Source organism: Rana temporaria, chromosome 3 (genome assembly GCF_905171775.1).
Source record: "Rana temporaria chromosome 3, aRanTem1.1, whole genome shotgun sequence".
NCBI classification, from domain to species: Eukaryota; Metazoa; Chordata; class Amphibia; order Anura; family Ranidae; genus Rana; species Rana temporaria.
Window position 1 is genome coordinate 55,721,966 of NC_053491.1, and position 24,192 is coordinate 55,746,157.

The 24,192-nt window shown below is 42.6% G+C and overlaps 1 protein-coding gene across 2 annotated transcripts in view; it reads left to right on the forward strand.

The window, feature by feature from the left end:
* LOC120931300 (transient receptor potential cation channel subfamily M member 7-like) overlaps positions 1-24,192 on the forward strand; it is a 182,685-nt gene that overhangs the window by 152,554 nt on the left and 5,939 nt on the right. For both annotated transcript variants that reach the window (XM_040342599.1, XM_040342598.1), the window contains exons 29-38: positions 56-126; positions 2,209-2,246; positions 2,339-2,364; positions 6,217-6,267; positions 6,341-6,406; positions 7,093-7,376; positions 14,011-14,093; positions 15,290-15,495; positions 17,701-17,752; positions 22,502-22,608. In XM_040342599.1, the coding sequence (XP_040198533.1) occupies positions 56-126; positions 2,209-2,246; positions 2,339-2,364; positions 6,217-6,267; positions 6,341-6,406; positions 7,093-7,376; positions 14,011-14,093; positions 15,290-15,495; positions 17,701-17,752; positions 22,502-22,608 (984 nt within the window). The remainder of the gene's footprint in view (positions 1-55; positions 127-2,208; positions 2,247-2,338; positions 2,365-6,216; positions 6,268-6,340; positions 6,407-7,092; positions 7,377-14,010; positions 14,094-15,289; positions 15,496-17,700; positions 17,753-22,501; positions 22,609-24,192) is intronic.

A 24,192-nucleotide genomic window follows, 5' to 3' on the forward strand; every position in this document is an offset into this window, starting at 1 on the left:
AATCAAATTTGTGTTTCCTTTTTTGTTTATGTTTATTATATTTTGTCTTATATAGTTAACATGGACAGCAAATCTATGTCTTATGAAGATCTATATCAAATCGACTCCAAGGCAGCCTTACTGAAGGTGGGTGGATTGTGGGAGGGGATTTTGTACAATAACACAGGATAAAAACTTTAAAGTACAACTGCACCTTTGTTGTAAAAGACAATTTTGTAATGGGCCAAACATGCAATAAATCATCAGTATCGATGCTTTACCTTTTTTTTCCACACAAACTAAGATTTCGTCATAGTCTAAATTTTTTGTCCAAAAAAAAAGGTCACAGTACCTTTAAAACAAAATGCAAACAATTGAAAGTAGGCAGTATCGAATGCCACCATGTCAGGGCTAAGATGAAAACTCACACTCTATTTCAAGCCACAACGAAGAGGGAAGTGTCAGTACTCGGAATCTCTATGGGGAGAATAATCCAGGCTGCAGGATGGTGTCTCAAGGCTGGGCTTGCCGGTACGCCACGGATGACACAGGGGTTGGCTGCCAGAAGGTAGGGGAGAAGCCAGACGGAGGCAGCTTGGACCGCAAACGTAGCTAGTTGCTGTGACGACGCATTTCGCGTGCATGCACTTTATCAAGTTGTGACATGATAAATCGCAAGTTAATAAAATAGGGCCATTGTCCTTTAAACCTCAAATAATACTAAATGCGTACATGTAACACTTATCCATTCTTCTACCGGTGTTCTAATGATATGGTTCCTCTATCGGATAGGGTCCGGCCTCGACTGCGCAGGCGTCGCGCCTGTGCAGTCGGAGGCCCCGGAAATCTCAGAGCCTGAACAGCTGTTCATCAGCTGTAAACGGAGCATGCGCAATTAACACGGCGCTCTGGGCTGGTTATACACGTCGCTCTCTACTCGCTCTATACAGCAAGGGGCGGATGCTTTTCCCAGAGGGATGGCCAGTGCTTTATGATGGGCAGTGCTTTTGTCAAAAGGGGCGGATGTTTTTCTCAAATGCTCGCATGTATGGTTATACATTCAACACAACAAGGGGAATAGGCCGCATGATGCCAGTGCTTTTCTCAAAGGGGCAGATGTGTTATTGTAAACACGCCCCGCAGACATGTAGTTTATTGATAAAACCATCCCCCCAAAAAACACTGCTCAATATGACAGCCGCCCCTTTTAATAAAGCACTGCCCATCATAAAGCGCTGGCCATCATGTGGCCTCTTATAACCATATCCGCTCCTTTGAGAAAAGTATCCGCCCCCTGCTGCCCCTTGCTGTGAAGAGCGAGCGGAGAGTGGCGTATATAATCAGCCCGAGCTTCGGGAGCAAGTGCCGAGTTCATTGCGCATGTTCCATTTACAGCTGACGAACAGCTGTTCAGGCTCGGAGATTTACGTGGCCTCTGACTGCGCAAGAGCGGTGCCTGCGCAGTCGAGGCCGGACCCTACCCGATAGAGGAACCATCTTGTCAAAACACCGGCTCTACTGAACATCGCTATATTTAACAGAAATCAGCACCTAAAAGTCCTCTCCTGTACTCACAGAATCCTACTGATAACCCTTAGGCCGCGTACACACGATCGGTTAAACCAATGAGAACGGTCTGATGGACCGTTTTCATCGGTCCAAACCGATCGTGTGGGGGCCCCATCGGTTATTTATCCATAGGTTAAAAAAAAGCAATGTTGTTTTAAATTTAACCGATTGATACCTAACCGATAGAAAAAAAAAACGATCGTTAGTAGGCACGTCCATCGGTTAAAAATCTATGCATGCTCAGAATCAAGTCGACGCATTCTTGGAAGCATTAAACTTTGTTTTTTTCAGCACGTCGTTGTGTTTTACGTCACCGCGTTCTGACACGATCGTTTTTTTTAACCGATGGTGTGTAGGCACGACTGACCATCAGTCAGCTTCATCGGTTAACCGATGAAAACGGTCCATCAGACCGTTTTCATCGGATGGACCGATCGTGTGTTTACAGTATTAAAGGACAAAGTAGTGACACCAGAAGTATCAGTTTCTGAAGAGCCTTCAGGCAAGGATTTCTCTTACGTGCAGTGGCATTCTTTGACACAAATAGAAGGAAAGATATTTACTATCTTCTTTGCAAGGACAATTTTTATTCACAATTTGATTTTAACAGCATTTCTTTAAATATTAGTAATATGTAATGTTTTAAACATTTTTAAACAGGAGCCGTATTACAGCCGATATTCATCAGCTCCAAAGTCGTAAGTTTTTTCATGTTTTAAAAACATTTTTATATAAAGTTTACCCTTAAAAAGCATTATGTATTTATTCAAATTTCCAATTATCTTTTTAGGTCTCTTCAGAAAAAAACCTTTACAAGTAAGACATTTTACCAAGTGATATTTTGTTTTTGCTGATCCAGATTGTAAGTCCTTACAGGCAGGGCACTCCTAACGCTTTTATGTTGAATTGTATTGTCTCCCTTTATTTTGTAGAGCCCTGTGTAAACTGTTGGCGCTATCGGGTTATTTTCTGCCTCTAAACTCCTGTAAATGCCTATAGTGCACATGGACACAGGTTAACAAGGAGGGGCGTTTAGAAGCAGAGAAAAATAAGCTCAAACTCTTGTACAAGCAATGGCCCAGATTCAATAAGATTTGCGCGATATTTGCGTGGGAGCAGGGCAACGATTTTGCCCTGCGCCCACGCAAATATTTTGCGCTGCCCTCGATTCACGGAGCAGTAGCTCCGTGACTTGCAAGAGGCCGCGCCGGCAAATTTGCCCGGCGTAAGCGCGCGCAAGTTAAATGATCCCGCCGGGGGCGGGAATCATTTAAATTAGGCGCGCTCCCGCGCCGAGCGTACAGCGCATGCTCCGTGGGAAAACTTTCCCGACGTGCATTGCGGCAAATGACGTCGCAAGGACGTCATTTGCTTCAAAGTGAACGTGAATGGCGTCCAGCGCCATTCACGAAGCACTTACGCAAACGACGTAACATTTGAATGTCGCGACGCGGGAGCGGCGGTATACTTTAGCACAGGCTGCCCCTGCTATTAGAAAGGGCAGCCTTGCGCTAAAGTAGCCATACGGAAACTCTGTACCTGGCTTGCGCGGGGCCCGCGCAAGATTGTGAATCAGTGGTAGTATGCAATTTGCATACTACACACTGATACACAATGGGAGCGCCCCCTAGCGGCCCCCGCAAGAATGCAGCCTAAAATCTGCAAGGCATAAGAGCCTTATGCCGCGCAGATTTTAGGCTGCAGCCGGTGTAACGATGTTCCTGAATCAGGAGCACTCGTTACACCGGAGCAAGTAAGCAATTGCGCCGTGTAACTCATGGTTACACAGGCGCAATTGCTTCTTGAATCTGGGCCAGTGTTTTTTGGGCTCAAGTGTGTTTTTGTGCATGACCCCCTATACTTTAAGTTAGACCCCCCCAAGAATGGATAGTACAAGACTAAATTATAAATAGATAAAACAAATAAAATCAGAAGTAAAAAAGTAAACCTATGCAGAAATGGCAATGCTCCCTCTTGTGTTGTTAATTTAACATGAACCTTTAGTGACACAATATAGTACAAAACGATAGAAGAATATAAAATGAATTTGACCACCAGTATAGCAGTGTAAAGAAGCTGAGGGTAAACGTGGTGGACTGGCCAAGCATGTCTCCAGACCCAGGGCTGTCTTAATGAGAGGGCACACCTGGGCACTGCCCAGGGGCCCCAGCTGCATGGGGGGCCCTGCACTTTCCCCAAAGCAGCTGGTTCTTGAGCCCACGCTGCCCCAAAATTGGGGGCCCCATGATGGCACTGAGAGTAATGGGGGGATATATGGGGTGTAGAGAGGTCAGAGTGCTGGGGAGGCATCAGTCTAGCAGATATATTATATGTACAGGACATTTTTGTTACTTTATGTATGTAGTATTTTCCCACTGTTTCTTTGCTGTACAGAAGGATTGTTCATGTAGTTAATGCGGAGCTCCACCCAAACGGTGCCTCCTACCTACTTGATGTCTTTACCTGCACCGTCTCCATTGTAGGGGCCCTAGAGCAATACTTTGCCCAGGGGCCCATGATGCTATTAAGATGGCCCTGTCCAGACCTAAACCCTATTGAGCATCTGTAGGGCATCCTCAAATGGAAGGTGGAGGAGCGCAAGGTCTCCAACATCCACCCGCTCTGTGATTTCATCATGGAGGAGTGGCAGAGGACTCCAGTGGCAACCTGTGAAGCTCTGGTAAACTCCATGCCCCAGAGGGTTAAGGCAGTGCTGGAAAATAATGGTGGTCACACAAAATATTGACACTTTGGGCCCAATTTGGACATTTTCACTTAGGGGTGTACTCACTTTTGTTGGAAGAGCGGTTTAGACATTAACTACGTAGTGCAACTGATGCAAGTGTGCAATATAACAAGGTGTGCAATGAATATAAAATTAGTGCACCTGTGCTGATTAAACTGTGCAATCAATATGTTCAATAAACCTGTGCAAATCAGGAATAATAGTAATCCGCTGCAATCAATACAAAACAGCTGGTGCAGACATATTAAAGTGCATATGAAATCCTGTGTCTCCGTGCGCCGCCAACTCCCCCGCCGCGCGATCGCGGCGGGCCCACGAAGGCCAGTAATTCAGGCCGCGGCTTTGCAGCCATGTGAAGGCCCAAGCTTCCTTCTGTGACCTGGCGCCATCTGGTGGTGGCCGTTGGCATTACAAGTAAAACAGCAGTTCTTAAAGTGTTTTTTCACTGTTTTCACTGCCATCTCCTTCCCTCTAATTATAACCCCCAAACATTATATATATTTTTTTATTCTAACACCCTAGAGAATAAAATGACGATCGTTACAATACTGTCTGTCACACCGTATTTGCACAGCGGTCTTACAAGCGCACTTTTTTTTGGGAAAAAATACACTTTTTAAGACAATATTAAAGTTATCCCAATTTTTTTTTATATTGTAAAAGGTAATGTTACGCCAAGTAAATTGATACCCAACATGTCACGCTTTAAAATTGCGTCCGCTCGTGGAATGCCGACAAACTTTTACCCTTTAAAATCTCCATAGGCGACGTTTAAATTTTTTTACAGGTTTCATGTTTTGAGTTACAGAGGAGGTCTAGGGCTAGAATTATTGCTCTCGCTCTAACGATCGCAGCGATACCTCACATGTGTAGTTTGAATACTGTTTACATATGCAGGCGCTACTCAGGTATGTGTTCGCTTCTGCGCGCGAGCTTGGCGGGACGGGGCGCGTTTTCGGGCTCCTAACTTTTTTAGCTGGCTCCTAGATTCCAAACAAATTTGTCAAACCCTGGGTTAACCACTTGCCGACCGGCTCACGCCGATATACATTGGCAGAATGGCACCGCTGGCCGTACCCATACAGTGGCTCTTTTAAAAGCCGTACCAGGCGCGTGCTGCACTTCACAGTGGGGGATCCGCTGCTCATGGCCGACTACCCATGATCGTGGGCATGAGAGCCAAAACCTGGCATGTGTGTGTGTAAACACACACATCCTGGTTCTGACAGGGGAGGAGAGACAGATCATCTGTTCCTACTAAGTAGGAACAACGATCTGGCTCCTCCTCTAGTCAGTCCCACAGTTAGAAACACACCTAGGGAACACACTTAACCCCTTCCCTGCCTTCACTGATCGCTGTGTAAATGTCAATGGTCCCAAAAAAAGTGTTAAAAGTGTCCGATCTGTCCAGCGCAATGTCGCAGTCCTGAGAAAAAATGCCATAAATCTATTCACTATTTTGTAGATGCTAAAACGTTTGAGCATACCGATCAATATACGCTTATTGTGATTTTTTTTATCAAAAATATGTAAAAAAATACATATCGGCCTAACACAAGAAACTTTTTTTTTTTTTTTTTTATTATAGCAAATGTAAAAAAAATATGTTTTTTTTTTAAATTGTTGGTCTTTTTTTGTTTATAGCGCAAAAAATAAAAACCACAGAGGTGATCAAATAACACCAAAAGAAAGCTTTATTTGTGCTAAAAAAAAAAATATTTGGGCACGACCAGTTAAAGCGACGCAGTGCCGTATCGCAAAAAATGGCCCGGTCAGGAAGGGGGTAAATCCTTCCGGACTGAAGTGGTTAAACCTGTCATGTATATGCATTTTTAAAGTGCTAACATTTTGTGGAACAGATAGGTTTTGGTGTATAGAATATAATAATGCTGCATTTTAATTGAAACGCTGTTATTTTTTAGGATTTGGCCATGATTTTAAAACATCAATGGATAAATCTTTTTATTATTCCGGTGAGTATTATTTTGGAAAATATTTTGTCAAACTAAATTATTATCAGTTACTAATTCTGTGTATCACCAACAGCCATTGAAAGAAACAACTTATACCGGCTCTCCCAGAGTATTCCTTTTACACCTCTGCCTCCTGTAGGTAAGCACAGGGCCGTTTGAAGGAATTTGGGGGCCCCAAGCAAAATGTCTGCTTTGTAAATTTTTGCAAAAAGCTTTAATACATATTACCCGATTCAAAAAAGAAGCAATAAGATGGAAATGGGATGGTAAAGAAAGAAAATAGAAAGAAAGCTATGGTAATTGTTTATTATACATATCATCCAGCCAGGTAGGGTTATGGTCAGCAAGCTACCATATTTTTCGTACAAAATGGGTTATGACTGCCTCCCCCCTTACCCCGTCCCATGTTCTTTTTACCCCCCTTCCTACCCCGTACCATGCGGCAGGAGACTCAGTTTGCTGTTCCTGGCTGCAAACTGAATGGAAGTGAGCACTTAGTGTGTGCACTTCCTGTTAGTCCGCCCGGGAACAGGAAACTGACTCTCCTGTACTGTGCAGTACCCGGCCAGACTGCAGGAGGATTGATTCAGGAAGAGGAGCTCAGCCACGCTACAGGCTGCAGAATTTATAGGAAGCGTTGGCACGGCAAGGGCCCGCCCTGCTGGGGCCCCAGGCCAGCACAAGGGCCCCAAGCAATTGCTTGTTTTGCCTGGCCTGGGTAAGCAGAGAAGTAGATCCTAGTTTTGTTTTTCCCAGATAAATGCTGTATATGAAGTACTAAAAATAGAGTGCATATATCTAACAAGAGCCCATGGTATATTTCAGGGGAGCTGGCCACTGTGTATCGGCTAGAAGAAAGCTCACCAAACATCGTGAACAACAGCATGTCGTCCTGGTCTCATAATGGCTATTATTCCACAATAGAGATACTAACTAAGGAAGAAATGGGAGGTGGATTGAGACGAGCTGTGAAAGTGGCCTGTACCTGGTCTGAGAATGACATCCTGAAGGCTGGACACCTCTATATCATCAAGTCTTTCCTACCTGAGGTGGTGAATAATTGGTCAGGTGTATATAAAGATGGCACCGTGCTGCAGCTGTGCCTCAGGGTGAGTAAAACTATTATAATTATGTAAAAGATATATTGGGTCACTGTCATCCTTTCTATGCTATCCAAAAAGCTTAAAAATAGTTACACTTAAAAAATGTACCTGTTCCAACTTACAAACAAATTCAACTTAACCACTTAAGCCCCAGACCATATTGCTGGTCAATGACCGGGCCACTTTTTGCGATTCGGCACTGCGTCGATTTAACTGACAATTGCGCGGTCGTACGAGGTGGCTACCAAACAAAATTGGCGTCCTTTTTTTCCCACAAATAGAACATTCTTTTGGTGGTATTTGATCACCTCTGCCGTTTTTAGTTTTTGCGCTATAAACAAAAATAGAGCGACAATTTTGAAAAAAATGAACATTTTTTACTTTTTGCTGTAATAAATATCCCCCAAATCTTTTATAAAAAAAAAAATTTCCCTCAGTTTAGGCCGATACGTATTCTTCTACATATTTTTCATGAAAAAAAAAAAAATCGCAATAAGCATTTATTGATTGGTTTGCGCAAAAGTTATAGCATTTACAAAATAGGGGATAGTTTTATGGCATTTTATTAATATTTATTTTTTACTAGTAATGGCGGCGATCAGCGATTTTTATCGGTACTGCGACATTATGGTGGACACTTCGGACACTTTTGACACATTTTTGGGACCATCAGTGCTATAAAAATGCATTGATTACTATAAAAATGCCACTGGCAGGGAAGGGGTTAACACTAGGGGGAGAGGAAGGGGTTAATTATGTTCCCTGGGTGTGTTCTAACTGAAGGGGGGTGGGACTGACTAGGGGAAATGACTGATCGCTGTTCATACATTGTATGAACAGATGGTCAGGCATTTCTCCCCCTGACAGGACCGGGAGCTGTGTGTTTATACACACAGCTCCCGGTTCTCGCTCTGTAATGAGCGATCGCGGGTGCCCGGTGGTGATCGTGCCCGCCGGACACGCGCATCGGCATCAGGGACAAGCGGGGGGCGCACGCCCCTATTGGCTGAACGGCGAGATGACATATACCTACGCGATCTCGCCCAGCAGAGTCGACCTGCCGCCATATAACTGCCATATAACTGCGGCGGCTGGTCGGCGAGCAGTTAAAGGGGTTGTAAAGTAAAACATTTTTTTCCTAAATAGCTTCCTTTACCTTAGTGCAGTTCTCCTTCACTTACCTCATCCTTCCATTTTGTTTTTAAATGTTCTTATTTCTTCTGAGAAATCCTCACTTCCTGTTCTTCTGTCTGTGACTCCACACAGTAATGCAAGGCTTTCTCCCTGGTGTGGAGTGTTGTGCTCGCCCCCTCCCTTGGACTACAGGAGAGTCAGGACGCCCACTACCACACAGCTCCTCTATCTGCAACGTAGAGAGCGTCCTGACTCTCCTGTAGTCCAAGGGAGGGGGCCAGCACGACACTCCACACCAGGGAGAAAGCCTCACATTACTGTGTGTATTTGGAGACAGAAGAACAGTAAATGAGGATTTCTCAGAAGAAATAAGGACATTTAAAAGCAAAATCGAAGGATGTGGTAAGTAAAGGAGGACTGCACTAAGGTAAAGGAAGCTATTTAGGATTTTTTTTTTACCTTTACAACACCTTTAAGAACACACCTACAGACCCTATCTTGTTTGTAACCCGGAGACTGCCTGTATTTATAAAAAATATATATATACATGTAGTGTGAGTGGGCAAAGGAGCTACAACTATCACCAACATGTTACCACCCCTTCCAAAAGGGTGTTAGGCCAGTACTTGTTGGAGGGCAATCATCCTCATGAGGCACCAAGGACTCTTTTTCACAGACAATAAAAATAGGCGGATGGGTCGCGTTTTTAACTTTTCCCAAATGCCTATCAATACCACTCAAAATTGTTACAATAGGGAGCAGATCGAGGTGTTCACACTGCAGCGTTCGCGTTGCTGGGAGGCAAAAACAACGCTGCCTGCAAAGCTTGTAAGGCATTGATACTTTGCAACTGCCTCCATTCACTTCTAATGAAACGCACCACAACCGCACCTTAAATGCGCCTGTGATGTCTACAGTGTGATTGCAAAGCGTCAAAAGTGATTATTTTCTATTTTAGCCTTGTAAGAAAAGAAAAAAAAAACACAGGGCATTTGAGAAGTGTTGCCTGGTGCAACATGAACGCCTATAGAACACATCCTAAATGCTCAATAATGCTATAGATACGTTAATGCGCTTTTTTAAGTTCACCCTGACATTAAAAGCAGGCGTTCAGGAGGCGTTAAAAATGCCCCTCAAACACCTATGCAAATGAAAGAATGGACAGCACACAGCTTACAGCAACATTCAATAAAAAAAAATATATATATATATATATCTTTCAGAACTGCTAATACTGAGGTGCTTAGCGTGTCATGGGTGCTCAGTCTCCTAAAAAGGTGAAAATTCTGTCCTGTCTGTTCCCAGAAGGCTCTCCTAAACGACGGGCAAAGTCCTTAGCAGTATGGGTATTTTATAGCACTTTTAAGTTCCTATTTTGTGCACTTAGGGGTCCTCCTGCTTCTCCCAATGGGAAAGCCACCACAACAGAGTCGCCTGGTGCCACATAAGTCCTGACTTGGCCCCCCTTATCCCCCAACTTGTTGGGGAGCAGTACTGCTCCCTAGAAGTGGTGACCACATGTGCCTCCCTCTCCTAGACTACATCCTTACTGCTGATGAAGAACCCCCTCTTGTGATGCAATATATATTATTTTTCAAATTTATATATTTTATATCCGAAAAGGAGGAATTATCCAGGAAACAAAACAGAACAAAACAGAATGAAAAAAAAAAAATGCATAGTCATACAGGCATACCCCAGTTTTAAGTACACAATGGGATTATTTACTAAAGCTGGAAAGTGCAAAATCAGGCTCACTTCTGCATATAAACCAATGAGATTCCAGATTTTATTACCAAAGCTTAATTAAACAAGCTGGGGTTGGAAGCTCATTGGTTTTTTATGCAGAAGTGAGCCTGATTTTGCACTTTCCAGTTTTAGTAAATAAACCCCATTGTGTACTTAAAACTGGGGTATGCCTGTATTCACAATTCATCGAAATGCGTCGAAATTGGCTTCACACGATCAGAATTTCCGACAAGAACTTATGTTGTCGGAAAATGTGAGAACCAGCATTCCAACATTTGTTGTTGGAAATTCCGACAGAAAATGTCCGATGGAGCCTACACACGGTCAGATTTTCCGACAACAAGCTCACATCGAACATTTGTTGTCGGAAATTCCGACCGTGTATAATTGTCCATTTTGATTTGCATTCTAGTCTTATATCAACAACCAATAGGTTAAGTTACAAGAAAGAATACAACTTGAGAAGTGATAAAATGTATTGTATTGTAATGTATTCCTTCATTTCCAAGCTTGCGTAGTCTTGGTCGCACTATTTGTTTGTACAATCACCATACTAATTACATAAAAATAATTTGTTCTGTTATCATGCGAGAAATATTTTAAATTCTTGCTCTTTGGATATTTTCTCATGAACTGTTTTGATTGGCTCTCGAAAGCTGTGTACTTACGATCAACTTGGCAAGCAGTATTTTTCATCCGATTTTCTCATCATGTGTACTAGGCGTTGATAGTTTCTACACAAGTAAACTGTAGATACGTAAGGACATCTAGTGGCACCCAGAAACATTGGCAGTAGAATTCACATACATAATACTGTATATACAAGGCATAGTTTTACTTTCTCCAAAGTAATTATTATTATTATAATACATGTTTTTTGTAGCAGCAACAGTTTACGCAGCTTTTTACACCATGAGGGCAGACAGTACAGTTACAATACAGTTAAGTAGAGGAGGAATTAGAGGGCCCTGCTCGTTAGCGCTTACAATATAAGAGGGAGGGTCAGGAGATACAAAAGGTGGCGGATGAGCTAATGGAGAAAATGGTAATACAGTTGTTTGGTGGGTAAATTGAAATTGTATCATCACAGAGTGTATACGAGAAATTGGTAGACGGCATCCGATATAGTAACCACGCTTTGTGGCTGTGACACAGTGGAGCCCTGCAAGAGATTTTCATTGTCGGTGACCACATATGAAAACAAAAACAGATGAATACTGGAGACGTGTGAATAGTGGGGGATCCCCTATATTTCCAGAACTATCATCAAAAATGTTTTCCAAAATATCTTTTGTTTCTTTCCTTTCCCTGCTGGCTATGCATTTGAAGGAACACTAAAGGCACTTACCTCCACTGTGCAGCTCGTTTTGCACAGAGTGTCCCCGAACCTGGTCTTCTGGGGTCCCTCGGCGGCTGTCTCGGCTCCTCCTTGCAAAAGCTTTCCACCTTCATGCGAGCGAGCTCGCATGGTGGAAAGCTTTTTCGAGCGCGCTCCCGCTCCCTGTATCACTCGGCCCTGACGCGCCGCGTCATCCACTGTGATTGACAGCAGCGCAAGCCAATGGCTGCGCTGCTATCAATCCGTCCAGCCTAGCCAATCAACGGCCAGGCTGGGAACCGAAGAGGATCACGTGGACGGACGCGGGACTTTCGAGGGGTCAGGTAAGTAAAACAGGGGTTCGGGGGGGGGCCGGTACGGTCATAGGATGCATTAAGGTGAAAAAACATTTACCTTTACAACCCCTTTAACTCTTAATCGCCATAAGTTTGCTGTGTGATCATTATTTCACAGACTAGATGGGAATTTATCTGATGAGATATCCCTGCACTTTTGGCTTCGCTGTGGACTTTGGTCCTTTGTCTACTTTTATTACTACAATAATAATATGCCCTAAGCTCCTGAAGAAGCGTATTTGAATATGTAGAGCCGAAACATAAAATACGTAACTACATCAAATTCTTGAAATGACCTTTGGGTTCCTCATTACTAAGTATTTTAATTCTCTATGATACATAGGCGGTGTGTTGTATGCTTGAAGGTAAAATTGTGGATCGTCAATGTTTTTAAAATGGTTTCATATGTTTCTGTAAATAAATACATTTATATATTTTTTATAAAACTATGTATCAAGTGTTGTGCCTAAAGTCCATCATTCAAAAATCTATTTTCCAGTTGTTGGTGGGGGCAGGGTAGGCCTCTCTGGAGAGAAGGGTTTTCAGGAATTGTCTAAAGTGGACAGAGTAGGCGATAGTCAGGCAGATTGGGGAAGGGAGTTCCAGACGGTGGCAGAGGCTCAGGAGGAGTTCTGGAGGCGAGCATGGGTGGAAATGACAAGGAAACTAGAGAGAAGGTCTTGGGAGGAATGAAAAGAGAGGTTTGATATTTTGAGACTAGGTTAGTGATGTAGCTGGGGGCCGAGTTTTGGATGGCTTTGTAAGTTGTTGTTTTTATTTTAATTTGTTGGGTGTGGAAGCCAGTGGAGGGAGCAGTGGGAGTAGCAGACGCTGAGCGGTTGGTAAGGTGGATGAGCCCGACAGTTGCATTCATGATGGACTGAATGGGGAATAGCCTATGTAAGGGTAATCCAATGAGGAGGGTATTTCAGTAGTCGAGACGAGAGATGACCAGGGAGTGAACTAGAAGCTTGGTGGTGTCATTTCTTAGGAAGGGGTGTATTTTAGAGATGTTGCGGAGGATGAGGCGGCCCTCTAATATATATATATATATATATATATATATATATACACACACACAAGAATTTATGGGTAGGAGGGGCATTCTGTATAATTGTCATAGTATATAAGCAAGTTAATTGCATTTAATAGTTTTCTTTGCCAAGTTTAAACGTAGTAAACCTTGTTTTAACCTAAAAAGGAAAGGGCATACATGCTTTAGGGCCGAAACAACTAATCGATTAATCGACAACTAGTCGATTATAAAATGAATCGATTACCATTTTCATAATCGATTAATCGGCCAGTAACATAATGGGGTTAAAAAATAACTAAAACTGGCCCTTTTTAGTACAAAAAGAGCAAATCACTACTGTAAATGTTACTTTCACTGTCCCACAGTAAAAAATTAACCCCTTACAGTAGCGATTATTTGCTCTTTTTGTACTAATTTTAGTTTTTTTAACCCCATTATGTTACTAAACATCTCAGGCCGGGGTCACACCTCTGTGCTTTTTGCATAAACACACTACAGTTCATTTACATGTTTTCCTATGGGACACATTCACATCCATGATTTTTTTCAGCTGCTGCGTATTTGGAAAGGGCAAGGCTTTTCTTTAACACAAAACAGTGCCTTTTTTTTTTTTTTTTTGGTTCAATATACTTCAATGGAGAAGCTGCAGAAAAGCATGTAATGTGTTTTTGCAGCAATTTGTGTTTTTTAATCTGCCCAACAACAAATTGGTGAAAAAAAATAAAAAAATGCAAATCACCGCAAAATTCCTTTTTTTTTTACGTTATTGACCGATTAATCGAAACAATAATCGGCCAACTAATCGATTATGAAAATAATCGTTAGTTGCAGCCCTACATGCTATACCCATTACAAGAGCTGGTGACAGAGGGTAGTGTAGCTGTGCTTTAAGGAAAATAAAGGTCTGAAAGGTGTATATAGAATTTGTGTTGAAAATATCATTAAAATACATTATACACATGAAGACTTTGGTAATTTTTTAGTGATCATATGCTAACATATTACCTACATTTTATCTGAAATCATCTATTTCTACTTCTTTTCTAGGAAATCCAGCAACAACGAGCTGCCCAAAAATTACTGTTTGCTTTCAACCAAATGAAACCCAAAGCAATCCCATATACTCCAAAGTAAGTACTGTGAGGCAGATTCAGATAGAGATACGACGGCGTATCTCCTGATACGCCGTCGTATCTCTGAGTTCCGTCGGTCGTATCTATGCGCCTGATTCATAGAATCAGGTTCCGCATAGATATCCCTAAGATCCGACAGGTGTAAGTGACTTACACCGTCGGATCTTAGGCTGCAATTCCAGGCCGGCCTCTAGGTGGCGTTTCGTTTTTTTTTACACAACGAATATGCAAATGAGGATTTCCGCCGATTCAGAAACGAACGACCGCCCGGCGCATTTTCTTTACATTGTTTGCGTTCGGCTTTTTCCGGCGTATAGTTACCCCTGCTATGTGAGGGGTATCCTATGTTAAGTATGGCCGTCATTCCCACGCCGAGTTTTGAAATTTTACGTCGTTTGCATAAGTCGATTAAGAAAAGAGCTGGACGTAAGTTACGCTCACGTCGAAACCAATGACGTCCTTGCGACGTCATTTGGAGCAATGCACGCTGGGAAAGTTTACGGACGGCGCATGCGCAGTTCGTTCGGCGCGGGGACGCGCCTGATTTAAATTTTACACACCCCCTAGCTGCGGAATTTGAATTCCGCCAGGGGATTTACGATACGCCGCCGCAACTTTAGAGGCAAGTGCTTTCTGAATAAAGCACTTGCCTCAAAAACTTGCGGCGGCGTAACGTAAATCAGATCTAAAGATCCGCTGACCTATCTGAATATGGCCCTGTGTGTTCAGGTGCACAGTGTTGTGTCTATGTGTGTACTACAAAAATAGAAAAATAACAAAAGAGAGAGTATGATAGGCTACCCAAAGGCTACTTCCTCATACTAATTTTTTTTATTGAATAGAAAATATAAACAATGGGTACAATGTAAATCTGAGTCGCTCCAAAAGGATTGCATGATTTACCGCCAGTAGCAATGAGGCAATGTGTACTGGAGACAGGTGTGTGTGGGGGAGCCATCCTAGTGTCCGTGTCTACATGTTTCGTTCCAACCCCAGAACTTCATCAGGACATGTGAGAGAAACACCCATCAGCTTCAGCTCTTAAAGTGATATACTAGAAAAGGGGGAAAGCTCTATCTAAGTTAGTGTATAGTCTAGGATTCCATCACCCACCATACCATATTAGTGATATAAGTGTACTTCTGCCAAGGTTTTGTGACCTGTAGAGCTGATGAAATATTCTTCTATGGCAGATTTCTGGAGGTTTTCCTCCTCTATTGTCACTCCGTTGGACAGTGGTTTACAATTGAAGAATGTATGGCAGGAAGATTTAGAAAATATAACAACAACACCGGCAATGAAACGGTCCCATCAAACAAGCTGGAGAAGACAATGCTAGCCTTCAGCCACTGGACCTATGAGTATACAAGAGGGGAATTTCTGGTCCTGGACTTGCAAGGTAGATCACTTAGTTTAATGGCTCCTTAACATTATCAGTAAAAAAAAAAAAATATGTGTTGCTGTCTTTACACCCACTATTATAAATTAACATTTGTATTTAACTGGTTGACTATTCCAGGCTATTTTCAGCGCTATTGCGCCTAAAAACCACCCCAGTGTGAAAGAGGTCTTATAGACTTGACATATTTGGTACCTCTTTACCTGACATAATCTCATCATTTATATTTTACAAATATAAAATACGAACAGATTAATTCTCTTCATTCCTCCTAAGACCTCCTGCTCTCTAGCTCTTTTGTCACCTCCTCCCATGCTCGCCTCCAGGTCCCCTCCTGAGCTTATGCCACCCTCTGGAACTCCCTACCCCAGTCTGTCTGACTATCTCCTACTCTGTCCACTTTTAGATGATCCCTGAAAACCCTTCACTTCAGATATTTATTTTCTCCATCAACCCATCTCCCACAGTTATTGTCTTTTGTATTTGACCCTCCCTCTTAGATTGTAAGCTCTAACAAGCAGTTCTTCTAACCTCTGATTCGTCCTGTTTTAAACTGTATTGTAATTGTACTGTCTGTCCTCATATTGTAAAGTGCTGCGTAAACTGTTGGCACCATATAAATCCTGTATAAAAATAACAATAACAGATTTGAAACAGTTATATGAATATATATAAATAATTTTTATATTAATTATTATTACACATATGTAATATTATAGTTATGAGTATAATATATGAATATCTAAATCTGAATATATGAAACAGTTGCTCAAATATCATGTGGAAAATGAAAACAAAAATGCTTATTCTGCGGATACACGATCAGGCTTTTGCCTGGCCAAATCTCATCGGAATTCCGACGGAATTCCATCAGAGAAATATAGAACATGTTCTATATCTAAACTCCGATGGAATTCAGATGGGGCTACACACAAAAATCCAATCGTGTGTACGCGGCATTAGGCAGCAAAAGGGTTAATATTAGGGTTGTCCCGATACCGATACCAAATGCCCCCGATGCCTAAATAGAATACTTGCCCCCCCCCGCCGCCGCATACCGCAAAGCCGCCGATGCCGCGTTAATCAGCGTGCGGGGAACATTACAGGCAACTTTCGTTTGAATAGCTGTATTCCCCGCCAGCTATTCAAACAAAAGTTGCCTGTAATGTTCCCCGCACGCTGATTAATGCGGCAGCAGCGGCGGCATCATCATCTACTAGGTATGGGGGACATGGCTGCAATATATGGGGGGGACATGGCTGGATATATGTGGGGGGGCATGGCTGAGATATATGTGGGGGGACATGGCTGCAATATGTGGGGGGACATGGCTGCAATATGTGGGGGGACATGGCTGGATATATGTGGGGGGACATGGCTGGATATATGTGGGGGGACATGGCTGGATATATGTGGGGGGACATGGCTAGATATATGTGGGGGGACATGGCTGGATATATGTGGGGGGACATGGCTGGATATATGTGGGGGGACATGGCTGGATATATGTGGGGGGACATGGCTGGATATATGTGGGGGGACATGGCTGCAATATATGTGGGGGGACATGGCTGCAATATATGTGGGGGGACATGGCTGGATATATGTGGGGGGACATGGCTGGATATATGTGGGGGGACATGGCTGGATATATGTGGAGGGACACGGCTGCAATATGTGGGGGGACATGGCTGCAATATGTGGGGGGACATGGCTGCAATATGTGGGGGGACATGGCTGCATTTGGGGACACATTTAAAAAAAAAGCATCGGTATTGGCGAGTACATGAAAAAAAGAATCTGTATCGGCAAGTACATGAAAAAAAGTATCGGTACTTGTACTCGGTCCTAAAAAAGTGGTATCGGGACAACCCTAGTTAATATACTGTAGTTAGAAACTTTTTTTTTTTTTCTTCTTTTTTTTTTTTTTTTTGTCTTTTAAAGATATGTTTATTGAGATTTACATATACACAAACAATGAGCCTAGGTTCACACTGGGCTGCGGGAATGAAGCCGTAGTAGTTAGAAACTTTAATACTATTACCAAAAAACGTCAATTTCAATCCAATGTCACTCCTGTATTGTAAGTTATGACAAACATGTGTCATATTTCTAGCCCTACAACTAAAATGTGAAATGTACATGAAGATCAACTGTTAAAAACCACATTAGAAAACATTTGTGCTTTATTTTATTTTTTTCAAGGCGTTGGGGAAAATTTGACAGATCCATCTGTTATTAAAGCTGGAGAACGCAGGTGAGTCATACATGTAGAAACTAACTTGGCTAAAAGACACACCCAACTGACAGTATATTGAAATAACAAAACAAAATCACGTGTTGGGCTCCTTTCACACAGGCTTTCCGATCAGGTCCGTCTGTCAGTATTTCAGGCTGACCTAATCGGAGCCTCCATTCACTCCTATGGAGCGTCGGATATCAGCGGTGACATGTCCACTGACGCCCGCTGCTATCTAAACCGGTCTGTGAAATCCAGACAGATGGTGATCCTATTTTTCATTCGTCTAGCAGATCGGATGAAAACAGACCGCCATAGAGGAGAGCGGGGCTCTGACAGGTCCATCCTAGCACAGTGAGCGGAGACGGACCTGTCATCCGTCAGCTCAGTGGGGATCAGCAGATCGATCCCCCGCTGAGAAAAGCGGAGTCCACCCGACGGACCGCCCGTGTGAAAGGACCCTCATCCAATCCGATCCGCCCGATGAATGGAAAGAGGGTCACCATCCGTCTGGATTTCATGAACAGGATCGGATAGCAGTGACCGTTGTCAGTGAATAGAGGCTCCAATCAGGTCCGCCTGAAAAACTGATAGGTGGACCTGATCGGAAAGCCTGTGTGAAAAGGGGCCTAAGGCTGAATATTCCTGTCTAACTACATCACAGAGATGACTTAGTGGAGTTACCGTAGTTACATGGCCCTCATAAATGTATTTCTCTATCTGCATTCCTCTCCTTATCGAGGTTACTGTGCATTTCAGTGTATTGTAGTTTTAAAGTATATTTAGAAATAAAATACATAAGGCAGTGCATCTTATTGCAAACATAATAGCATATAATGACATATATTTCAATGATATCTAAACCCAAGAACAAAAATGTAATATATTGTGGTCTACCAGTCCATAGATGTGGTGGCTGCATTATTTTATTTTTTTGTTGATTAACAACATTTTCTGCTAGTACAGAAAATATCTGTTGATCTTGTCAGAAGTATGTTGTCCTTGTAACTTCCTGTGCACTAAACTGGAATCTCAATCAATGTAATTCAATCAGGAGAGCAGCCTAGGGTGGCAGCATTGTTCCTCTCTGAATACATTTTCACCCTAGGACAAGACAGGTGTAAGGTGTCAGGTGGGGTCTCTGGGCCAAATCCTCAAAAGAGATACAACGGCGTATCTACTGTTACGTCGTCGTATCCCTGTTTCTAACTATGGAACTGATCCACAGAATCAGTTTTCCATAGTTAGGCAGAAGATCCGACATGTGTAAGGGACTTACACTGCCGGATCTTAGGATGCAGTACCGCATCCGCCGCTGGGGGCATTTTGTGTCGAAATGCCGCCTTGGGTATGCAAATTAGCACTTACGGAGATCCACAAAGCTTTTCAGCAATTCGTAATTAGGGCTGCTTTTACAAAGTGTAAAGTTAGTACACCATGTAAAAGCAGACCCTTCTGTCCAGCGACGCGATTTTTTTTTTGTTTTGAATTTTTTTTTTTCGCCGTATCTTTTTTTTTTTCCCGACGCAACTTTATTGACCCGACGCGATCCACAAAGCTCGGCGTAACGTAATTTCGCGCTATGCACGTCGGGAAAATGACGTCACGAGCATGCGCAGTACGGCTGGCGCGGGAGCGTGCCTAATTTAAATGGGAATTGCCCCCATTTGAAGAGGAACGCCTTGCGCCGGCGGAATTTAAGTTACACAGCCGAAAATTTCTAGGTAAGTGCTTTGTGGATCGGGCACTTAGGTAGAAATTTTAAGGCAGTGTAACTTAAATGGAAAAATTTACGTTACGCCCGCTCTTTGTGGATTTGGCCCTCTGTGTACTGTCACAATGTGGCGCCCGTTCCTAACATATAAATAGGTGTGCTTTAGAAAGAGGGGAGTTCAGGCATACTGTCAGTGGGGGGGCATGGAATATTTGGGTCTGGCCCCTATGAGACGTGCCGGAGCCTTGACTGCAGCTATGTACAGTAGCCTACTATGAACACAGAATTCCCTGGCTGAGAAATGCCTGGGAGTTCTGATTCTCCCAGTTGGGCTTAGGGATAGGAACAGGACCAAAGACTGTCCACCAGGCCTTGGGGCGGCAGGGTGCAGAGGGGCGGCAGTGGCATGGAATCCCCCGACGGCTAGTTAAGGGCGGTAAGTTGCTTTCTGGAATCCACTCGCTCGTTAACAAGTGATTTTGGCGATGTCGCCGCAATCACTTGAAAAATGTGTGCTGCTGTCTGTCCTCCCCTCCCCCCCCCACATACCCCTCTCTACTGGCTCTGTCTTCGGGACTCTGTCCTCCCCCAGGCCACCGAGTTTGTCTCCTGTGACTGTCCCTGCCGCCAATGTACACAGTGAGAGGGGTGAGCTGTGCTCTTCCCATCTCAGCTGTGACAGGAGTTCTAGCACAGTGCTAGGACTCCTGTTTTGGAGGTGACAGGGTCAATAAAGAGAACCTGTCACCTCCAATTGCTATCACACAGGGAATTGCTTTCTCCTGTGTGATAGCAATTAAGTTAAGTGAAAAGAATTGATAAAAAAAATAAAAATAAGAAATAATAATTAAATTATAAAAAATTAATTAAAAAGTGAAGAATAAGAAAAATAATATTAAAGTAAACGACAAGCTACAAAATAAAAAAAGTGATAAAAAATAAATAAAAAAAAGAAACAAAAAATATTTGAACTAACCAGTTGCTATTCTCCGTAGATTTGGGGGGGGGGTGGTTCAGTTGGCAGGGAGGGGGTGCATTGCGGAACCTGGCCTTGGGGCAGCAGGGAGAGCAAATCCGGCCCTGCTGTCCACTATAGGAAGTGCTAATACTGGCCTCTGCAAGCTAGACTTGTCCCTTACTTTGACTGGTGGCTTATTCCAAAACTGATTCCTGACTAAGCAAGGGGGAGCAGGATCAGGGCAGTCTTTAATGTTGATTGGACCCTGGGCAAGAAATACAATAAATATCAGCTAGACTTAAAATCAGTTTACTGTATCAGATCAGGCAGTGATTGTGATTGGTTGCCAGAGGTTACAGCATATCATTACCACTTACTGACTGGTTGCTAGAGGTTACAGCACACATTACGGCTCACTGATGAGTTGCTGGAGGTTACAGCACATGATATCTTTTTGTTGATTGGTTGCTAGAGATTACTGTACAGTAATACTGCTCACTGATTGGTTGCTAGAGGTTTCAGCACATCATCTCTTCACTGCAGAGGGGCATGATATACACATGAATGCTGCCTTTATTTACATATGAATCCTGCTGCTATTTACATATGAATGATCCTGTTATTTACATATGAATGAGGGTTATTTACATGTAAACACAGGGTCTGCAGGTGAGTCATCTGTACACAACTAGGGCAGAGCTGGGCAACATTAGTAGCAGCACTTCACACTGAGATATCAGGACACAGCACAGGACTAAAACCTCAAGGGACAAGGGAATTTAAACTGGGATAGTTGGCAAGTATGAGGCAGCTGCTTTTGGCCCCACAACAATGACAGGGTCCAGGGCAGCTGCCCATTTGCCCTGCCTTAAAGAAGGCCCTGATCAGGATAATGAGCTGTGCCAATTGTTTGTGAATGCCAAGGTGCAACTGATCTTCTATTACTACCTCCGGGAGTAGTGCTCACGCCAGCTAGAATGTAGACTAAAAACCTGCTGATGGCACCCAAAGATGCAACAAGTGTCCTATGTTCTCTTGGCCTCGCCTACAAGTGTTTTTTACAGAATCACTAGGGGAACATAAAGGAAATCATTTTTTCTGAACAAAGGAAAACAAATGCAACCACCATTAGGGGTATAACTATGGTTTGAGTGTTACTGGACTTTTGTTGAGAGAAAAAAAATGATCTTCTCTAAATTCATATGCAGTACATTGCAAGGATTTTAGCTAACTTCAATTTAGAGACTTACCTGCTATTGTTTGTGTATGAAACAGAAATCTCCCACTTAAGGCCCCTTTTCACACTGGGGCGTTTTTTGAGCGTTATTCGAATGTTGTTATTTGAGCGTTTTTAAAGCGTTAGTCGAGCGTTATTCGAGCGAAGCCTCATCTGCAATCCCAATGAGCTGGTAAAGCACCGCTAAGACCCTAAAGTTTTAGGGCGTTTTTGCAGTGCCTCAGTGTGAAAGGGTAAGGCTTTTTTACAGCGCTTTCAATTAATTTCAATGGAGAGGGGCGTTTTTGGAGCGTTTTTTTCAGCGCCCAAAAGCTGCCCCAAAGATGCTGCTTGCAGGACTCAGTGTGAAAGGGTCCATTGAGATGCATGGAGAGCGTTTTATGAGCGATATTTTTAACGCTAAACCGCTGTAAAAACGCTTCAGTGTGAAAGGGGTCTAAGACTAGTAACTTTGTTATATCTAATATACACATTGAGGGAAGACTTTCTGTTGCATTGCCTTAAACTGGCATTGTCTTTCCCTTGCCACGTGTTTCTAATCTAACAGAGACACCAAAACACATACAAATTATTATAAAAAAATAGCTGGATAAGTATTCAACTAGGTGTACCAAATTTTCCTCTAATTTTCACTAGGATGATTAGTTCATATGAAAGTACTGCATTATCGCCAGTGGATGGAGCTGAAGTTCATATGAAACATTTGTTACGGCTTGGAGAATATTTGTGATATTTGTCCAGCAAATTATTTATAAATAGACATATACTGTGCTGAAATGGAAATGGTCTTAATCCAGTTTATGGTTTATTTCTTACTGACTATAATCTTTATGGAATGTCTTTCTTACTCTTGTCCAGATCGAATGACATGGTATTTGGACCAGCCAACCTTGGGGATGATGCCATTAAATACTTCTGTGCCAACCACCAATGTAACTCATGTTGCAAGCATTTAAAACTTCCAGGTAAGGTATACACAGTTACAGCCTGTTCAATTTGAGAGTTGCGATTACCATGTTAACAATGGGTACAGAAACAGGATAAGAAAAAATATGTAAATCGCGCTGCCTCTTAACCATGTGAAAAACGTAATTAAAAAATCACAAAACATTAAATATTCCAAAAAATTGACATAAATAGTGCGTGATGGCATATGGTGTATGTCACTAATATGCCACAAAGAAGAGAGATTAGTTGCTGTCGTCACCCAAGAGCTCCAAACGATCCCCCAGTAGGACGGGTGTCTGGCAATTTGTGTACAGGCCGGCACACCAGATTTGAGGCATTATTTTACTGCAAACTTGTAAGTGCAATACAACTTTTTTAATACATTTTTTACTCATTTAATGTGCTATGTGGAGCTGTTATTGTTTTTTGCATGGTGGGCATTTATGCTGGTGATCTGCAATAACTGTTGGATGAGACCCATTGTTTTAAAGATCGAATCTGTTTGAACTGCATGGCTGGAAATGACAACCTTTTATACGCTGTTCATGATCCCCTGTCATAAGGGATCATGGCAATCTGGTAAGGAGCCAATTCATTGTTTGGTGGAGGATACATCACTTTTCTTTGGACACATTTATCAACATATTCTGGAATTTGGCACAGAGCACGGGTGTTTAGCATTCCACTTGTCAAGCAATTTTGGACTTTATTTGTTACAATATTTTATAATCTAAAAAATGTTGTTTCGTTTTGAGTGGGTTAATTTGAAAGTTCAAATTGATTTTATTATTAATTTTGATGTTTAAATTCTCGCACTATTAGTGTTATCACTGACTCACGTCTATTGATTGGTATGAGATTGCTCTAAAGTGGCAACTCATCTCTCTTCTTTGTGGCATATTAGTGGCATACACCATATGCCATCACGTACTATTTATGTAAATTTTTGGGTATATTTAATGTTTTGTGATTTTTTTAATTACGTTTTTCACATGGTTAACAGGCAGCACAATTTACATATTTTTTCTTATGAATCTATCTATGGTGATAGAGAGGTGGCAGGAGAGAGGGAGCGGTGCCCATGCGCCCCTTATGGACGCACCGCCACTGATGTACATGATGAACAAGTAAGGTCCATGTCATCAGCCAACCTGCAGAATACACCTCTCCCATAGCAATGAATAGGGCCATGGTGAGCATGTGTAGAAGAGGAACACTGACACTTTCTGTAAAAAGGCTGGGCAGTGCTGAGCAGAGCCAAAGATGAAGATCTCTGGAATGGGGAAGAAGTAATAAACACGACATGCTGCATTAAGGGGGTAGAGAGGATTTGTTAAAGGACTTCAAAGTTCTTCAGAAGTGGTTGCCATCATGGGCCCTATGTGATCTCATGATACTTGTCTCCTGTTCAATTTACAACATAAATATTGTTCAGATGTGTTTTTTCTGTGTTTTCATGCACTCCAAGGAAAAACTGAACATGCACAGCTGTCCTTGTTTTCATCTTGCTTAATTTTGTATAGTCACCCCTATGCTTTGAAATTGACTAGCACTGCATTTCATAGGGCTGTACGCTAACAGTGGTCACAAGGTGGCAGCAT